Source organism: Serinus canaria, chromosome 1A, assembly GCF_022539315.1.
Source record: "Serinus canaria isolate serCan28SL12 chromosome 1A, serCan2020, whole genome shotgun sequence".
NCBI lineage: Eukaryota > Metazoa > Chordata > Aves > Passeriformes > Fringillidae > Serinus > Serinus canaria.
In genome coordinates this window covers 43,128,027-43,144,433 of record NC_066314.1, presented here as the reverse complement: position 1 = coordinate 43,144,433, position 16,407 = coordinate 43,128,027, and the positions used below count along the sequence as shown (strand labels likewise).

Genomic DNA, 16,407 nt, shown 5'->3' with positions numbered 1-16,407 from the left:
AAACATGATCATTTTTCTGACTGGGTTTGATTAGTTGCATAACTTTAGCAAGATTATCACAGTGTGATCTAGTTAAGCTTTTAGGATTATATGAACACCAGCACCAAATTAATCTTGGAATCAGACAGCTGAGATACTTGTAAACTCTCATGTGTCTCTGACCACTTATGAAGTCTCTTCCGGTCCCACTGCTTCAATAAGCATTTGATAGTTAGTGCAGCATTTTATTGACAAAGCAACACAAGCTGAAAAGATTCCTTGCTTCTCTTTCCTTGCAAGAATAGCATGCCACCTTGTTGAACCCCCAAGGATGCAAACTGGGATTATTTTACATAAAGTCTCCCTTTGTAGCATCTGAAATAAAAACCTTTCCCCCAGAACTGCCACTGTTTTGATAGTGAATTCCATGCTGAGTTGTACAACTGGTTACTCAGTTCTTTGGCTGATTTTAAGAATTGCATTCAAAAGTTACTCTGTGTTAGAGGCATTTAGAAAATATATTTATACCTGGTATTGATACTCTTTCAAGTACTCTTTTAGTCTTGTTGGTAATGGCAGCTCCCAGATCTGATTTGTGCTCTTGTTTATAGCTATTCTGCAGCGGTGTTGCAGAGATGGAGCAGATGTATAGAGGGGTTTGTTCAAGTAAAGATGAACTGTTCCATTTGAAGGTGTTTCAGTTCTATCCTTGCACATAAGAACATAGTACTCAATCAAATGCACAACGCTGTTGAACTGTTTAAGTCTAGATCTGACACAAGTGATAGAGTCCAGTCTAAACTTGCCATCTTGATATTCTATACGTAGGTTGGTCGGTCCCGCTGACGTTTTTACTGATATAGTCAGTAGATACTCTGAGTGCGAACTATCCCTAACCAAAAAGGTCCCTTCAGGGGCATCCTGTAACCTTTCTTTGGCTTCAGCAACAGTCATGTTGCCCCAGTACCATCCTGTTAAAAGATGAGAGAAAGAAGGGATTTGTTTATTCCTGTTTGTTTTAAAAGCTGCTCTCTAGCTGATACACTTCTAGTCACCCATTTCTTTTGTTGTTTGAAAGCTAAAGTCCTGCCAGGCGAAATAAATTTTTATTTGCTATTTAAATTCATTTGTTTTACAATGCATCTCGTTTTGACAGAGCTTTCCAGGTCACTTTTATTTACCTATGTATACATACACATGCACAAACTTTCCTGCTGCGTCCTGCGGGGCCGACACCGGAGCCGCCGACCCGGCGGGCAGCCCCTGAAGCAACAGGGACGCGTCCCGCGGCTCCCCGCTGCTCTGCCGCCGGGGCCAGCGCCGCGTCCGCAAGGCACAGGCTGGCAGCCCGCAGAACGCCCGTTTGGGGAACTCGGAGTAGGCTGCTGTTGAAATGAGCTTTGTCAAGAGATCGAAAGCTAAGGGATAAGAAAACAACTTCGGCGAGGTAGCTGCGGTCCTGGCTCGGCTGCGATGAAGAGAAAAGTCCCTTCCCTCCTCCCGCAACCAAGCCCCGCGTCCTGCGGGGCCGGGCGAGCCGCCGCCACGCCGGCGAGAGGAGCGCAGGTACGCGGGGCCGAGGGGATGGGGCGCCGCGGCCGCCCCGGCCGGCGCAGCGCCCGGCCCTCGCCCGGCCGCAGATCCTGGGCTGCCGCCGGGGCGCGGCGCTGCCGGCGCTTTCGCTTCGGCCGCCGCAGTCCGCGTAAGGTCGGAGTCGTCGCCGCCCCTCTCCGCCGCGGGAACGCGACCTCGCAGCGCCGGGCGGCGATGGCCTGGCGTCGCACCGCCGCCCAGTTCCCCTCTCGGCCCGGTGCGGGTCCCCGCCGAGCCGCTCTGCCTGCCCCCGGACAGCGCCGCCGCCCCGGGCGCTTTCCCCTTCCCGGCCGCCCGGGCTTACCTGCCCGCCGCAGCTCCTCCATAGCAGCGGCCAGCTGCTCCGCCTCACGGCACTCCTCGGCAACGGGCGCCGCCGCCCCGGGGCGCCCCCAGCGCTCCCCGGAGCTCTCCGCGCTCTCCAGGGACTCGGCTGAGCGCAGGGTCATGGGCGGCGGCGGCGGGCGCGGCCCCGCTCGCACGCAGGTCGGGAGCTGCCGGCAGGAGAGGGCTCCGCTTGGCTGCCGCGGGGCTCAGCGCCGCGCTGGGTGCATGGTCCCGGCCCCCAGCCCGGGCGCCGCCTGCGAGCGGAGAGAGAGCGTGGTTAGCGGCGAGCCCCGCGAGAGGACCTCCCGACGCCGAGCGTGTTTCTGGCGATCCCGCTTCGGAACTTCCCAGCATCCAGAGGAGGGACCCGAAGCGAGAGATCACCTCCCGGCGGAGCGGGGGAGGGACATCTCCTCCCCCCCGCCGCCCAGCCTGTCCTCGGCACCTCTCCGTCGGGGGCTCGGCGGAGGCGGTGTCCCGAGACTGTGGTCTCGCTTTATCGCAAAGGCGAACCCGCTGATGCCCCGCTCCCTCGGCTGGGGCAGGCTAGCCCGGCCTGCAGCTGTGGGACTTTTGGGGAGGGAGGAGGTCGTGGGGGAGAGCCGAGCACGTAAAGGCAAGAGAGAGGAGGGGTAACCAGCACAGCGGGGCAGAGGTCCCAGCCCCTGCGCTGCCCGGGTTGCACGCTGCGGTGCGTAGGGACGCCTTCCAGTAAGGTCATCCGCGAAGTCGTACCTGTAGGAACGGGAACGGAAGCCCGGCGTGGGCCGTGCTCCTGGGATGGGAGACCTTCTCTCGGGCAGCGGAGTACCCGGGAAGCTGCGGAGCGAGTGCGCCGGCAGCGCCGGCTCCGGGGGCTCGCCGGCCGCTTGGGAACGGAAGGGACAGCGGGGTGGAGGATGCGCTATAATTAGCGCGGTGCAGGAAATATGTTTTTTCCCGCTCCATTAAATGCTGATATTAGGGAGGGGGAAAAAAAAATCTTTCCTCTTGGCCGAAGCTAACGAGAGGGACAAAAAGAGCCTCTTGTCTCCCCGGTGCATCACCACATCAGGAGCGACACAAAGCTGGGCAGTACCAGAGAGTGGGAGACTAGCCGGCTTGGCTGGAGTGGAGGGACGGGGCTCACGGGGAAGACCGGGAGCCCCCCGCCGGTGCTTGCGAACCGGACAGTCTCTGCCTGCGGGCGCGCAGCAGCCGCCAGGTGAGGGGGTTATGCTGAGGTGGTTCCTCCCCTAACAAGTTCCGCGGCGGAGCTCAGAAACTTTTCCAAATTAAACTGTAGTGGCAACTGATAGGGTGTTCTGACTGGTTTCTATCCCAACATATGTAGGCACACGCGCGGGAAACCCTCGACAAAACCCATCCCCTCCTTCCCCCGTGCAGAAGCTCCCGCCGCCGGCTCGGTGACCGGGCGCAGGTGCGCCTGTCACCGGGAGAAGCTGCGGGCGCGGGGCCGACGAGCGCAGGTGGGAGCAGCCCTGCCCGCGGTGTCCGGGCGCGACCCCTTGTGAAAGGGAGACTCTGGGAGCGCCTGGCCGCGAAGCGCAGCCGCCACGGGAGTTCGGTGGGGATGGAAGGCTGGCGAGGCGGTGGCGGCTGGCTGAAGCCAGGCGTCCCCCGGCCGAGGCGAGGAGAGCCGCAGCAGCCTGCCGCCGGCTGCGGGGAGCCTCCATCCCGGCGCTCGGCAGCGCCGTATCGGGAGCGGGGCGGCGGGCTGCCGGCTCTCGAAGCGACGCGCGGCATGGGGCGGAGAGAAGCGACGACAAGGAGACTCACCCGGGCTCGGCGGGACGGGGCTGGGGCCGCCGCTGCCGCCGCCTGGAGGTGGGGCGGTCAGGTTGTTCTGGCTCCCGGCGGCGTCGGGGTGCCGAGGGGACACAGCACCCGCCGCCGGGGAGAAGCGTCGAGGCTGTGTCGGGGCGGACAGAGGCTGCCGGAGGAAGATGGTGCTCCTGGGGAAACAACACCCTCCTCTCCCCCGCCTCTCCCCGGCGCGGGCGGTCTGCTCGCCTTTGATTGCGAGGCGAGGGCATCCTGCCCCCGCCGCTCCCCCCTCCCGGGATGGTTACATACAAAGGCTGCTTTCCAGGAACTTTCCAGGAACCGCATCATGTGACAGGACCCGCTCCGGCGCCTCCGCCGCGATCGCGGCCAGCCGGGGCCGACGCACCGAGCCGCCGCCCCTGTCACGCCGGGGCAGCGGTCGCCGAACACTGCCCCGCGGCCCCCCCGCCTCCTCCTCCTCCGCCCTCGGAGCCGCGGGCGACGCGCAGGTCAGTGCCCGGGGCTGCGGGGGGACGGGGCCGTGCGGGCCGCCCCGCCGGGCACGGCGGGACCCGTGAGGGAACAGGACGAGCGCAGCCGCCCGTCCCGGGGCCGGAGGGGCGAGGGGCGCCCGGCCTGCCCGGCTCCGGCAGCCGCGGGCACCTGAGCGCGGCGGCGGGGCCCGCCCGCAGGGCCGGAGCGCGTCAGGGGCCGGTGCCAGGAGCTCTCTGCCAGGGACTTGCGGCGGCCGAAGCTCCTGGGACACCCCACCCTGGTCTCCACCCCCCTTCACCCTCCGGCGCTAAATACCTCGTTGCTACAAACAGCCATTGCCCGCCGATGCGCGCGCCGATTTCCTCCCCCTCCCCCCCCTTTTTTTTTTAATTATTATTGTTTTTTTTTTAATAACCACGAAGCTGTTTTTCAGCGTAAAGATGGTTTGATTGCACCGTGGGTGCTGCTCGGTAACCAGCCACCTTTCGCCGCTGACCCAGCGGCCCCAAGCCGACTTTAGAAAGAGACGCACACACAGGGGAAAAAAAAAAAAAAAAAAAAAAACACGAAAGAAAAGAGGGAAAACAAAGCAAAAGTAGCCGGAATAGTCTCACCCCAGCCCTTGGCTGCAGGTCAGGGCTCCCTGCAAATTATAGGGGGTTTTCTGGGAGGGAGAATTGACGGCAGAAGGATTAAGGGGTGTCTTTTTAAAGATTTCAGGAAAGAAGCCCAAACCTTTAAGATAATAAAAGATCGTATCTTTAAAAATCGGAGCGGGAGGGGGGAGGTAGCCTTTGTCATCAGAGGTAAATGAATATGTATTAGGCTGGACTGTCTGGCTGAGGGAGCGGAGCAGCTCCCCTGCACAGAGAAAGCTCCCAGACTGAGACGCTGCCTTGAGTCGCACTCCCCAGTAACGTTTGAAATGCAATGTTTCTTAAAATAAAAATAATAATTAAAAAAAGCTCTGAGAAAAGATTACAAATCCTGAAGGATTTTGTAACAGTTATGGCTTATAATTCTTAAGCATCAGAGGATAAGAGAATTAATAGTTATCTTAAAAAATAAGTTCTGTATTTAGTGATTAAGTAAATTCATCTGAGGAAAAAAAAATCTACTTTGTTAAATGAAATATTGGCCAGTATGATTTCATCTGTTTGTAATGCCTGGGTGCTTTTGAATTTAATTTATTCAGTTTATGAAAAAAAGGTGGTTTTAATCACTGGCAGCAGCACAGATTTAAAATGAGGTTTGAGGAACAAACACGGGCTTTCTTAAGCATTCTCAAAAATGGGTTAAAACAATTTAGGTCTTGAAGGTCGTTCTTGTTCCTGTTTTTGTCTGTGAAGTTCAGGTAGCCTCAGATCCAGCCTCCAGTGATGGTTGTGGAATCCCCACAAAGTTTTTTCGTTGGATTGATGTGAAGAGGGGAGAGAATGGGTTTGTGCCCCTAGAAATTTAGTTGACAGTTCAGCTACCTATGACATGAGATCTTGCAAAAAACCTCCATTACTTTTTCAGAATGGCACTGATTTCACTATGTTCAGGAGAGCAATAAAAAATTAATACAGATCTATTTTTATTAGTAAAATAATTCTGTATATGTAGGCACACGGCTTTTGCTCAAAAAGTATGTTCTTCTGATATCACAGAGTTCAAATTAAGGCTATTTCTTTTAAGTTCATTAATGCTTCTTGGAGAAAAGGAATATGTCTTGTTTAGATGCAAAGCTGCTTTTTTACAGCTTTGCTGGAGTTCTCTTTTCCTATGTTATTTTATTAATGGGATTTTTATGTGGATAGTATCTCAAGACTTCCTTTGCTTCTGCTGTTTATTCGTCACTTAAAGTCATAATAATTTGTTTCTAAAACCACAGCTGGCTGCTATAAAGGCAGAGGGAGGAAGACCACGATTTATGTGGTGAATGAGAAACAAGAACAGAAGAATGTAATAAATGTTTGTTACTTAAAACTTTAGATATTGTTTTGAAAAAGGTAGCATAAATATTAAATAGGCAGTATATCAGCAGGATCCTTCTTAAACAGAGTTCTGTTTAATTTTTTTCTCATGAGAATGTAATGTCTCTTAAAAATAGCACTAAATATCTGATAAACTTACAAGAGTAATGAAATTCAAACTTAAATACTGCAAATGGATCTTTAATGATAATCCTGGCACCTCCTAGGAGTGCTCTGCTTTACAGTTACCTTTATTCTCTGGCTTGAGACATCTGAAAGTGCTATAGGCTCGGTGGGCTACGTTTGCATTTTACTGTTTCTTTCAACAATGTTAGTTATTCTTTTTCTCCTCTGTCTGCATGAATCTTCCATACAGTCACAGGAGAGAAAAGAAGTAGTTGTAAGGGTAAGAAAAGGTGGCTAAATGAAAATAGTTTTGGGACTATGGGCCGTAGGTAGTGCATGTAACTATTTAAAGCTACTTTTTAGTTTTTTGTCACTGGGATAATTAATACAGGTTTGGTCTGCCTGAAGAGTTTTACTTTATAAAAATCAGAATGGAGTAGGAGAAAGATGTGAAATGGAGAAAGAGAAAAGAAGGAGCAGACTCAGAAAACTTAGTTTTCCAAAATAGGGTTTTTTAATCTGCCATGTAGCAAAACGTAATTCTTCTAAACAGTCACTAATACAAAAACTATATACAAGTGGGGATTTTAAAATTTTATGTACAATTCAAACCAAATACTTTATTTTTTTTAATCAGTTGTTTTGGGGTAGCAATTCTAGGAGAAGTATTGCTGTACATATACAAATATGAATGCTTCTGAGCCAGTTTTAGAGGCATATCATCCAACTGGAGATGAAAGGCACCAGCTTAAGCAATCCCTATTTTTTTTTCCTGATACTACTATTCATGAATGTTGGTTCTGACTGTATGTTTCCATATAGTAGAAATTTTTAATCAAGTTTTATATTGATAGTGAAAATATTATATTAAGGGTTCTTGAAAATCACAGGCAGAATATATTGTTTCTGATGCATTCAAATGCATATGCTCAAGACAGGGGAGGATGAGTGAATTTATTTTTTATTTTTCCTTTAGGCAAAAATCCCTTTCATGACCAAGGAAGGAGGCAGCAACGCTTTTACAGTCCTGAGAAGTGCCTGTTACTAGAAATGATTTTCACTTTGTTCCTGAAAAGTATGCCAAGTTTACTGGTGAGCTCGTACACTGATTTATTTATATAATATGATGTGAGCGGGGGGGGGGGGTAATGTGTTTTTCACTCAGCTGACTTTGCTAAATTTGCTCTGATTCACTGAAAAGATTTACTGATTTATTAAGATAGATTTACCTAGCTACCTGGAAGAATACAAGGGGCCTTTCCTTGTTTTCTTCATGCTTAACTTCCCAAAGATGCAGCACAGAATATCTATTATCCATGGCATACCATTTGGTCAGTTAAAATCCCCTTCAGTTCAAAGGACAGCTATTGCTTATCACATAGGTCTACTCACTGAAGGCATTCTGACAACTGTTTACCTGAACTAGTCCAAATAACAGTGTACAGCTGCCCTGTCCTGGGATTGCAGTCTGGTTCCTGAGCAGAGAAATATGAATATTGAGCCTTTGGCTCCAGCAAATTGGATTGAGTTAATTGTAACTCCACAGCACGAGCAAGGTCTGCAATGTGAACTCTTTGAGGATTTCTCACTTAGCAGTTAGGAGAAAGGTTTGCTTTTTCACAAAGAGTTCCTAAAGCATAATAAATAAAGCATAGAGAAAACAAATATTTCAGCCTATGGGATCACTCTGCCCTTTCCAGCTGCCTGAGGAACAGAATGTTTTGATGAAATAGATTAAGATTTTTACCAAACAGTTTTACTCTTTACCAGCTGCCACCTTATTTTCTGCATTTTTTTCTATTCACATGTGAATGCTTTGCTTTTCTTAATAATATACATTTGGTCAAGGAGAATAACAGAAGAATTCAGTGAATAATTTCTAAAAATCAGGGCTGCTCTAAAAGGTAACCAGCACTTGTGATTTAAAAGCAAACATCAAAAGATGGCACCAAGAGAGTAATACTTTGAAATAACATCCAGATTCTTTTCTTTCAGAGGCAGTTGATAAAAAGAAGGATCATTCCCTTTGGTTCAGGGGATAGGCAGACAGATAATCACTGTCAAGCACAAAACTGACCATAAAAAGGTGGCTTTTAAGTCCATCTCTCATCTCATCCTGTGCTATCTACTATCTAAAAGTAAAGGCCTAACCTGCAGTGAGTAAGAGGTTACCTATCCACTTGGGATCTTCAGTGATAAAAATTCAATGTAGTGCTTGCTTCGTTTCTCCAATTTGCTATTTACAATTTAAGGTAAAACCAAAATAACATAAAAATACTTTCGGTAGGCATGTAAAGGAAAAGTAGAACGTGGTGACACAGGGTACTAAGTATAAAAAAAACGAGGATAATTTACACAGGAGTTTTTACTTTATGCTATGCTAGGCTTCTTTATAAACAGCAGAATTCTGGTCTATCACTGTGTTATTTTGTGAATTATCGAGTTTCACTCTGACTAAAACTAGACAAATATTGCTGAAAGTTACTGGAGAATAAGTTGTAAATATACATGCTTTGATAGCATTTTCTTCCCATTCATGCTTCCTTCTCATGAACAAGGTAGAAAAAAGGAAAGAACCAATTTTGGTACAGTCTTCAGACTAGGAGAATATTTGATATGGATTTTAATATTCAGCTTATAGCATAAAATGCCATGTCTGTAATATTTATTTACCTTGTTTTTTTGGCTGAGAAAGAGCATATAGGTGTATGTGTACACTACACCTATACACACACACATGTTCAGAACCATGATCCTTGAAGTTTTGGATTTGGTTTGGGTTAGGTTTTTTTTTTTTTTTTGAAAAATCCTAGAGATAGCACAGCTGAAAGCACTGTAAAATCTTGCATTCTTGTCCTAGATGCTGCCAGAAAAAACAAGCCTTTTATGCTTGAGGAGGCTTGAGATGTTTTTCTGCCAGTTGCAAGCCCTACGCCTCAAAGTAAAAGAGAGCAAGTAATGTCTGTGAAAAAAGTTTTCCTGACAGACAGCATGAAGGCAGCTCTCCTATGCTTTGCCAATCCATAAGTAATAAAGTTCCTTTGTTGGCAGAGAGTCAGGTTTGAAACTAATAAGGAAAACTAAAACAGGTGATGCAGTGCCTATCTCTAAAGGGGAGATTTTTGAGTGGAAAATAAAGTGAAGTAGGAACTGGGTTATGTGTTTCTGAATAAATGGCCTCCCATCAGAAAAAGATTAATTTTAAATCACTGTTCTAGTTCTTATATTAAGGATAGTTTAATTCACCCAGAGCTGTTTGGCCTTGAGGATGAATTCCTACAATTAAGTGTTTATGATTGAAAGTGCTGCCACGGAGAGCAGACAGATGAATATCATTTTAGGAGTGCTGTGAATCATTAAATGAGTTGTAGAACCTTTTTTTGGGCATGACCCACTTTTAAATTTCAGGCTAAGGCTATAACAGACTTCAGCATAAGGCCTGACATGTTGCTGTACTTAGGAGTTTGAATAACAGGATAATCAACATTTACTAATGTATTTATATAACCTTAAACTTCTTACAGTTAATTAAAAATATGCTGCCTGTTGTGTGTGAATATGCTGCTGGGTTCAAATTCATTTTTCAGATTAGTGCATTAAGTGTTAGTGTCAGGTAATGAACTTAACCTGCCTCTGACGTGTTGGCTTCTTTTGGCTCAAGATAGGCATGGCTGCTTTCCCTGCTTCAGTATAGAGGCTGCATGTGGAATGTCATACAAACCTGGACAGATGACAAGAAAACAGTGCTAGCTGCCAACTGCTTTCTCTGTGTTTGTCAGGATTAGTGCTTGCTTTTAGTCAGGATGGCTCAACGCATCCTCCTGTGTCTGACTGGCATACTGGGAGGATGTAACCTGATGAAATATTGGCCTGACAGGCTGTCAGTTTTAAGGCTCAGGAGAGGAAACAGACATAGGGCTACTCTTACTGGTTAAGGAAAGAGCATTGGTCTGCAGCTCGCCTTTTCTTGGCACGGCCTGTCCATTCCCAGAATCACTTGCTCCTCCTGTAAGCAGTTTTTCCAGGTATGTAGAAATTAAAGCTCAAAGAGTTGTAGATAAAATTGGACAGGCTTCTTGAAGCAGTATCTCCCCCTGTTCTGTACCCAAAACCATCCTGTGGCTCTGACAGAGCTCTGCCTGCAGCAGGGAAGAGAAATTAACTCATGCATCCCCTCCTTAACGACTTCAGCTTTCTTGCTGGTGTTTTCAGAACAACCCCAGTTTCAGTGTGCCTTCAGAACTGCCATCCATCAGGAGCAGCCTCGTGAGCTGTTTGGTCATGAGGTGGCAATTCTGTCCTGAAGTGGGCTGAATGGCTTGGGCGGAGAGTAATAACTCCTTCAGCCATCTGATTTTAATCCCTTACCATATGTGACTTGAAGTCCTTAGATGCCCTCTACTGCCATATACCAGAATTAACAGATGGCTCTGTGTAACCAAATTCAGATTTGCTTAAGTTTGTTATTCTCTCTGTCCTTATAAATGAATGGAGAAGGGGAAATAATATCCATAATTATTACAAAATATGCAAAGCGTTTTATAAAGTGTGAGTTTGGGCTAGACCTATTTTCTGACTTTCAGTGCCATTGCTCTACATATCAAAATTTAACACTAATTTTAGTAGTCTCTTCAGAGCTCATTTCTCTGATAAATTATCCCTCTGTGAATTAACGTGATCTGGAAAGATGCCTGAGGCACAGCAGAATTTTTCCCCAGCATTTCATGCCACATGATGCTAGACAGAAGGAAGCTGCAAAACCTGCAGCTGTAGATCAGCCTTTGTTCTGGGCAGGAAGGAAAGGATGCATTTAGCCATTGGACGGATCTTTTGCATAACACAAAACAGCAGGTAAGAGTGTACCTAAAATGGAACAAGAATGAATTTTCTGTCCTACCTTTGCCTGTGTTATGAGAAGTTTTGTGTGCTGGCAGGCACAAAGCAATCTTAAGTCAAACAGAACTAATTTTGGAGGAGATCATTCCCCAGGCTCTTAAGAAGAAAGTGGCTCTGTGGTGCTTGAGCTTGAGCTTTAGTGTTGGGTATGTCAACTCCTTTTCCTTCTATAACGAAAAGCCAGCAAAACAATCCCACCTTTACTTCCCTGTCCCAGGTTCCTATCGCTGATTTGAATGAGTGGGTTTGGGCCAAATTAGCAGCCATATTTTGTGTACATTTTTAAACATGCCTTACCTTTCCTGAGGAGAGTATTATTTCTTTCTACTCTAGGTGTCTGCTGGTGAAGTTAGAAACAGAAGCAGGCCTGGCAGGAGGGAGCATGAGCTTTCCAGTGGAAGATGTGACAGCAGGGACCTGCTCCAGGTAAACGGAGGACATGCAGGAGAGCCTTTGCCAAGCCAGTAAAAAGCCTGAGTTCATGAAGGGTGCAAATTTCACACTGTGCTTTCTTTTCCCTCCAGCACAGTCCTCTATTTTCAGGCACACTGGTCTAGAAAATGCTGCTTACATTTTTCAGGAGCTTTTATAATTTTTTTCAGAACGTAATCTCAAACTAACGTAAGTCCATAGCAAAATCTTATAGTGAATGGGGGCTTTGTTCTGGGAGACTATTTTTGAAAATGCCAGGTTATCAGCTAGCCATTACATAAAAGGCTGAAACAGGAGCTTGTTCATATGCCTTTGTTTCAGCATATTCCTTCCTTCAACCCCTCCCCTCACTTTCTCCAAGAAATACATAGAGCTCTTCAAGTCCTCCTGGCAGGTGGGCTATGTAATGTTATGGTGGCAAACCTGGAAAGCTTTACCAATTCATACCACCCAACAATGTGGTTCATTGCATGTATTTTTATTAGATCTCCATTTTCCCAATTTCTTTAAGGGCATTTCAATCTTTCAGTGGCTTTTTTTCTTTCCCTATCCATTAGGGAGTGAAATCATGTGTCCACAGGATGTAAATAACAGCTGTTTCTATTCAATTTGCATTTATATGCTTAGCATTTAAAAATAGCTTATTTCTAGAAGCTTTCATAATTTATTCAAAATTTCTTCTTAGTCAGAGCGAGATGTTAATGAAATCCCTTTGGACTGGCTGATCAAAGAGGCACAGCAACAACAGTGAAATTCTTCAAATGACTGATCAGTTGTGCTTCTGAGTTACACTTCAGCAATTGACTGAAGTGTTATCTTTCAATCTCCTTGGGCATTTTAAGATCACTTCCTTGGGCTGCTCTAATAGGGCAAAATATGCCAGGTAAGGAGATTAATGGTTAAATAAATCTGTGCTGAACTGGAGGTGGATTTCTAGAAAAATTAATTTATCATACAAGTACAGCTGAACAGGGAAAAAAACCAAACAAAAACAACACCTGGCAAGGTATTTAAAGGGAACAGCTCATTTGCCAGTGTCACAGATCTTTGAATAAACAAACCCCTTATGCCCTGAGAATAACTGAAAAACAGCTCTTTATACTACTACTCTTTATACTACTAGGTTTTTATACTACTATTTTCTTTTGTTGACATTTCATGAACCCTAAAGAGGATACACATTTGAATTTATTAATGCCTAAATGAAGATTGTACTAATTACGTCCAATTACTGTGGGGTTTTTTCCCTCCAGAAAACTTCGGAAGCCTTTCACCTCATTATTTTGCCAAGTGTCTCAACTTGAACCATTTCTTCAGATTTCTTTGATCCTCTGAAGACTGAAAATTACAGAACAATGACATTTAGTGACATTTGGTATGGTTCATCTACTCCAACGTTGAATATGCAAGAAGATACTCCTAAATACAGATTTTTTTTTGGTGTTACAGAAATGCTCTTTCTTCTCTGTATAACTGTTTATTCAGAAGAAAAATTCTTTTATTATTACAGGAGTCTCGACTGGGACATCTCTGAATGGGAGACTCTGGACTGGTGACTGAAATTGCTTAGAAAATACTAACTACATGTGTGAGTTGCTGTATGTATAAGCCTGTGCCAGATTTATTCAGACTTGGTACTCTGAACCGACAAAGGTAATCTAAGATCAGGTAATCTCAAAAAATGCTGTGGGTTCACACTACCTGATTTCAGAGAGCAAGCTTGTCTTTCTAAATTAAAAAAAATGTCCCTGATGTCAAGAGGGACTTATACTGGGAAGTAAGAGGAATATAGATGGCTTACATTCACACTAGCTGGGCTAGTTACCTCTAGAGCAGACTCCCCTATTCACATCCCATAGTGCTCCTTGGACTCCTTCTGGTTCCCTCTAGAGCCAACATACAATTCTGATTTTTCTGTGTTGTCTTTCAGTTTGAAGTTTGTGAAATGGTGTGAAACTGTCCCTCAGCCTGTGAGAAGGGTGCTCTCTTAGCATCAGAGCGAGGGTACGTGCTATGTGTTCTGGGATGGGGTAAGCTTTGAGGGCACAGCCAGCCTGGGTGGTTTAGAAGAGCACTAAGTCAGGCTAGATGAGACCTTGGGAGCGGTGCTTGCTGCTGTCCCTGCAGCAGAGGGAAGCCATTGCTTTAAGGAGAGCTTGTGGAGGTGTGGGTGCAGCAGCAGGGGCAGGAGCTTTGCTCCCAGACTGCCACAGTAACGACGTGCCCAGAGGGATCCTGAACGTGTCTCTGCTGCCGGCACCACCTCAGCATGGTAAAGCCCAGGGTCCTAGTTTCACCTGCCAGAGTTACACAGGTACTTTCACTGCGGAATAAATGCAGCACTGCTGAAGAAACACAAGGCTTTTCCTGCATCATTTCCACAAAGTCCTGAGTTAAAATCTTGGTCGTATTGAAACAAAACACTCACCCAGTTCTAACAATTCAAGCTTTTGTGCCTGGACTGGACAAGGCCTGGCTAGGCATGGTGAAGGCACTAACCACTGCTGCTCTTCTCACAGCCCACAGTGTCACCTTTCAGCCTCACCAGTGGCATCTCTGGGTTCACTTCAGATCTTTCTCAAACAAATATGGTCATATAAAGCCAGTGAGTTGTAACCCCCTGCAGCCAAAACTAGAGCGTGTTTCTTTCAGTATTTTAATACAAATATATGCTCTAGAAAGGCAATTTCTCTGTCATTTTTATGGCTTCTGCTTATGAGGAATTTTCCATGAATTTTATTTGCTCTGTGCTTCTACTCTAGATAGGAAATCCTTTTTTCTTAATCTAGTTCTAAATTTTGTGGAACTTGCCACCACTTTGTTACTCCATCACTAATGCTAGGGTTTTAACTGTAGGAAAACTGGCATGGAGGAAAGGGAATTCTGTAAACACCTATTCTTGGAAAATAACAAATAATCCTATACTGAAGCCAGTCAGTATTAAAAATGACAAAATAAATTTTTAAAAGGATATGAAGCCTTATGTTACTTATAACAACCAAACAAATGTTAACTAATTAAGGGTCAAGGAAAATTTTTTCCTACCATTTGTTTATTATTCAATAAAAATCATCACTTTGTCTTAACTAAAGCAAATGTGAAGACCTCTCCTGCAGCACAGCTCTGATGCAGTGTAACTCCTACAGATGCTGGCTACAGAAAAAAAGTACTTAGCATATGATTTGTTTAAACAAATCAAACACATTTGAATGAGAAACGAGCAGTGTTTAAGACAAGAAACTCAGCAGTGTTTAAAAAACTTGGTGCTAACGACTAGGATTGTTAAGGAAACACTAATCTTTGGATGAAACTATTAAGCTCTGTTTTGTTACCATTAGTGAGTAGGAAATGCATGTTTGTACAGGAGGGTCACGCTTCAATAGTTTAATCTTTTACTTAGGTTAATTTTTATTCAACATGGTAATGACTTAGTGCAATTACTTTTCACTGTTCTTTGAATTTTTCTCTGTAACTTTCATGGTCAACATTTTATTAGTTTTAGCAGAAGAGATGCTAAAAAACAGTTCTTGTAGAATTTTTTTAATCATCTCACATTTTGCTGGTAGGGGGATCCTTTTGTTGAGTAATTAAACTTTGGTAGCAGTCAGAACAGGTCTTATTTATAAGGTAAACTGCCTCTGACCTGACACTGTTTTTCATCTTGACAAGCAGTAAAGCTGAATATAAGCACAACCTTTTTCTGTATTTATGTTTCATAAAGACCAATTGGCAAAGCTACTTAGTTCTACTGGCTGTGCCAACATCTTGTGCTGTCTCTATACAATGAAAAACTTTGTGATACATACACCTGCATCATGACCTTTAATAAAGTGGCAGGCCAGGCCATAAACTTCTACTCCTCCAGAATCCAGGAGATGCAAAATTGCTGACCAAACATGCTGTTTATTTCATGCAGCTTCCACATACCTCCCCCTGTCTGATCTGCAGTGTTCCAACAGCTGTAGTTATACATAGTGGAACTAACATTCTGTATCAATTGTATTTAAAGTTTCAGATAAATTATGATTTACTGGGCAATTTGCACAGAATTATCATGTTTGTTTTTGTAGAAGTACCAAAAGATAACAGTTGAAATAATAGGCTCATTTCATAAGAGGTACCAGAAAGATATATAAATAAGTAACTATGTTATTTCTCCAAACAGCTTATTATTTTAGCATTACAGGTTTGATTAAATACAAGTGAGAAAGAAGTCTCATATACAGTGTACATTTACTAATTAAATGTGTGTGAATTACTCTGTATAGAAAATTAAGAGCTCCTATATACAGACTACATACTATTGAAGGCTAGCAGTAACATAAAAAATGGTTTTATCTAAATTTTAAGAATATTTTGCATAACTGTACTCCTAAATTAAAAAAAAATAATAAAAGAGAAAGGCCCCGATATAGATTAAAAAAATCTCATCTTCATTCTCCCTTCACAGAAAAGGAAAATGCATCTTCAGAGGACAATTGTGTGACATATTCTAGACAATAAAATGTTAAATAAGATCAACTGCCTTGCGCATGTACTTTTTCTGTGCTGACTGACCATAAGGGGAGCCTTTGAAGATTAACTCAGGTTTAGATGTCTAATTAATATCTGTCTCAGTCTTGGAGATAATCTCAAATTATATGTATCATAGGTACATAATTTGTTCCTTTATACTGGTGACTAGGGGGTTTGCTCTAGGTCAATTTTGTTATATTGTAGCATTAAAATAAAATATACATCATCTATTTCAGATGAGGAATGCAGCTCAGATCTATTTTATCTCTCAATTTTATAACTTTGAGGATGGAATGAGCATGTGAGAAATTACAGCAGA

At 44.8% G+C, this 16,407-nt stretch overlaps 1 protein-coding gene and 1 long non-coding RNA gene across 2 annotated transcripts; one reads left to right on the top strand and one right to left on the bottom strand.

The window, feature by feature from the left end:
- Positions 1-412: 412 nt before the first annotated feature.
- On the bottom strand, positions 413-3,844 carry SOCS2 (suppressor of cytokine signaling 2). Its single transcript, XM_050984664.1, has 3 exons — positions 3,679-3,844; positions 1,877-2,153; positions 413-950 (listed from the first exon to the last, which is right to left on the bottom strand). Exons 2-3 carry the CDS (start codon positions 2,019-2,021, stop codon positions 502-504), a joined length of 594 nt encoding a protein of 197 aa, XP_050840621.1. The 5' UTR covers positions 2,022-2,153; positions 3,679-3,844; the 3' UTR covers positions 413-501.
- Positions 3,845-4,017: 173 nt separating this feature from the next.
- LOC108961562 (uncharacterized) lies at positions 4,018-16,094 on the top strand. Its single transcript, XR_007779990.1, has 4 exons — positions 4,018-4,175; positions 7,222-7,337; positions 11,475-11,567; positions 13,084-16,094. It is a non-coding gene; the product is annotated as an uncharacterized LOC108961562 (long non-coding RNA).
- Positions 16,095-16,407: the final 313 nt, after the last annotated feature.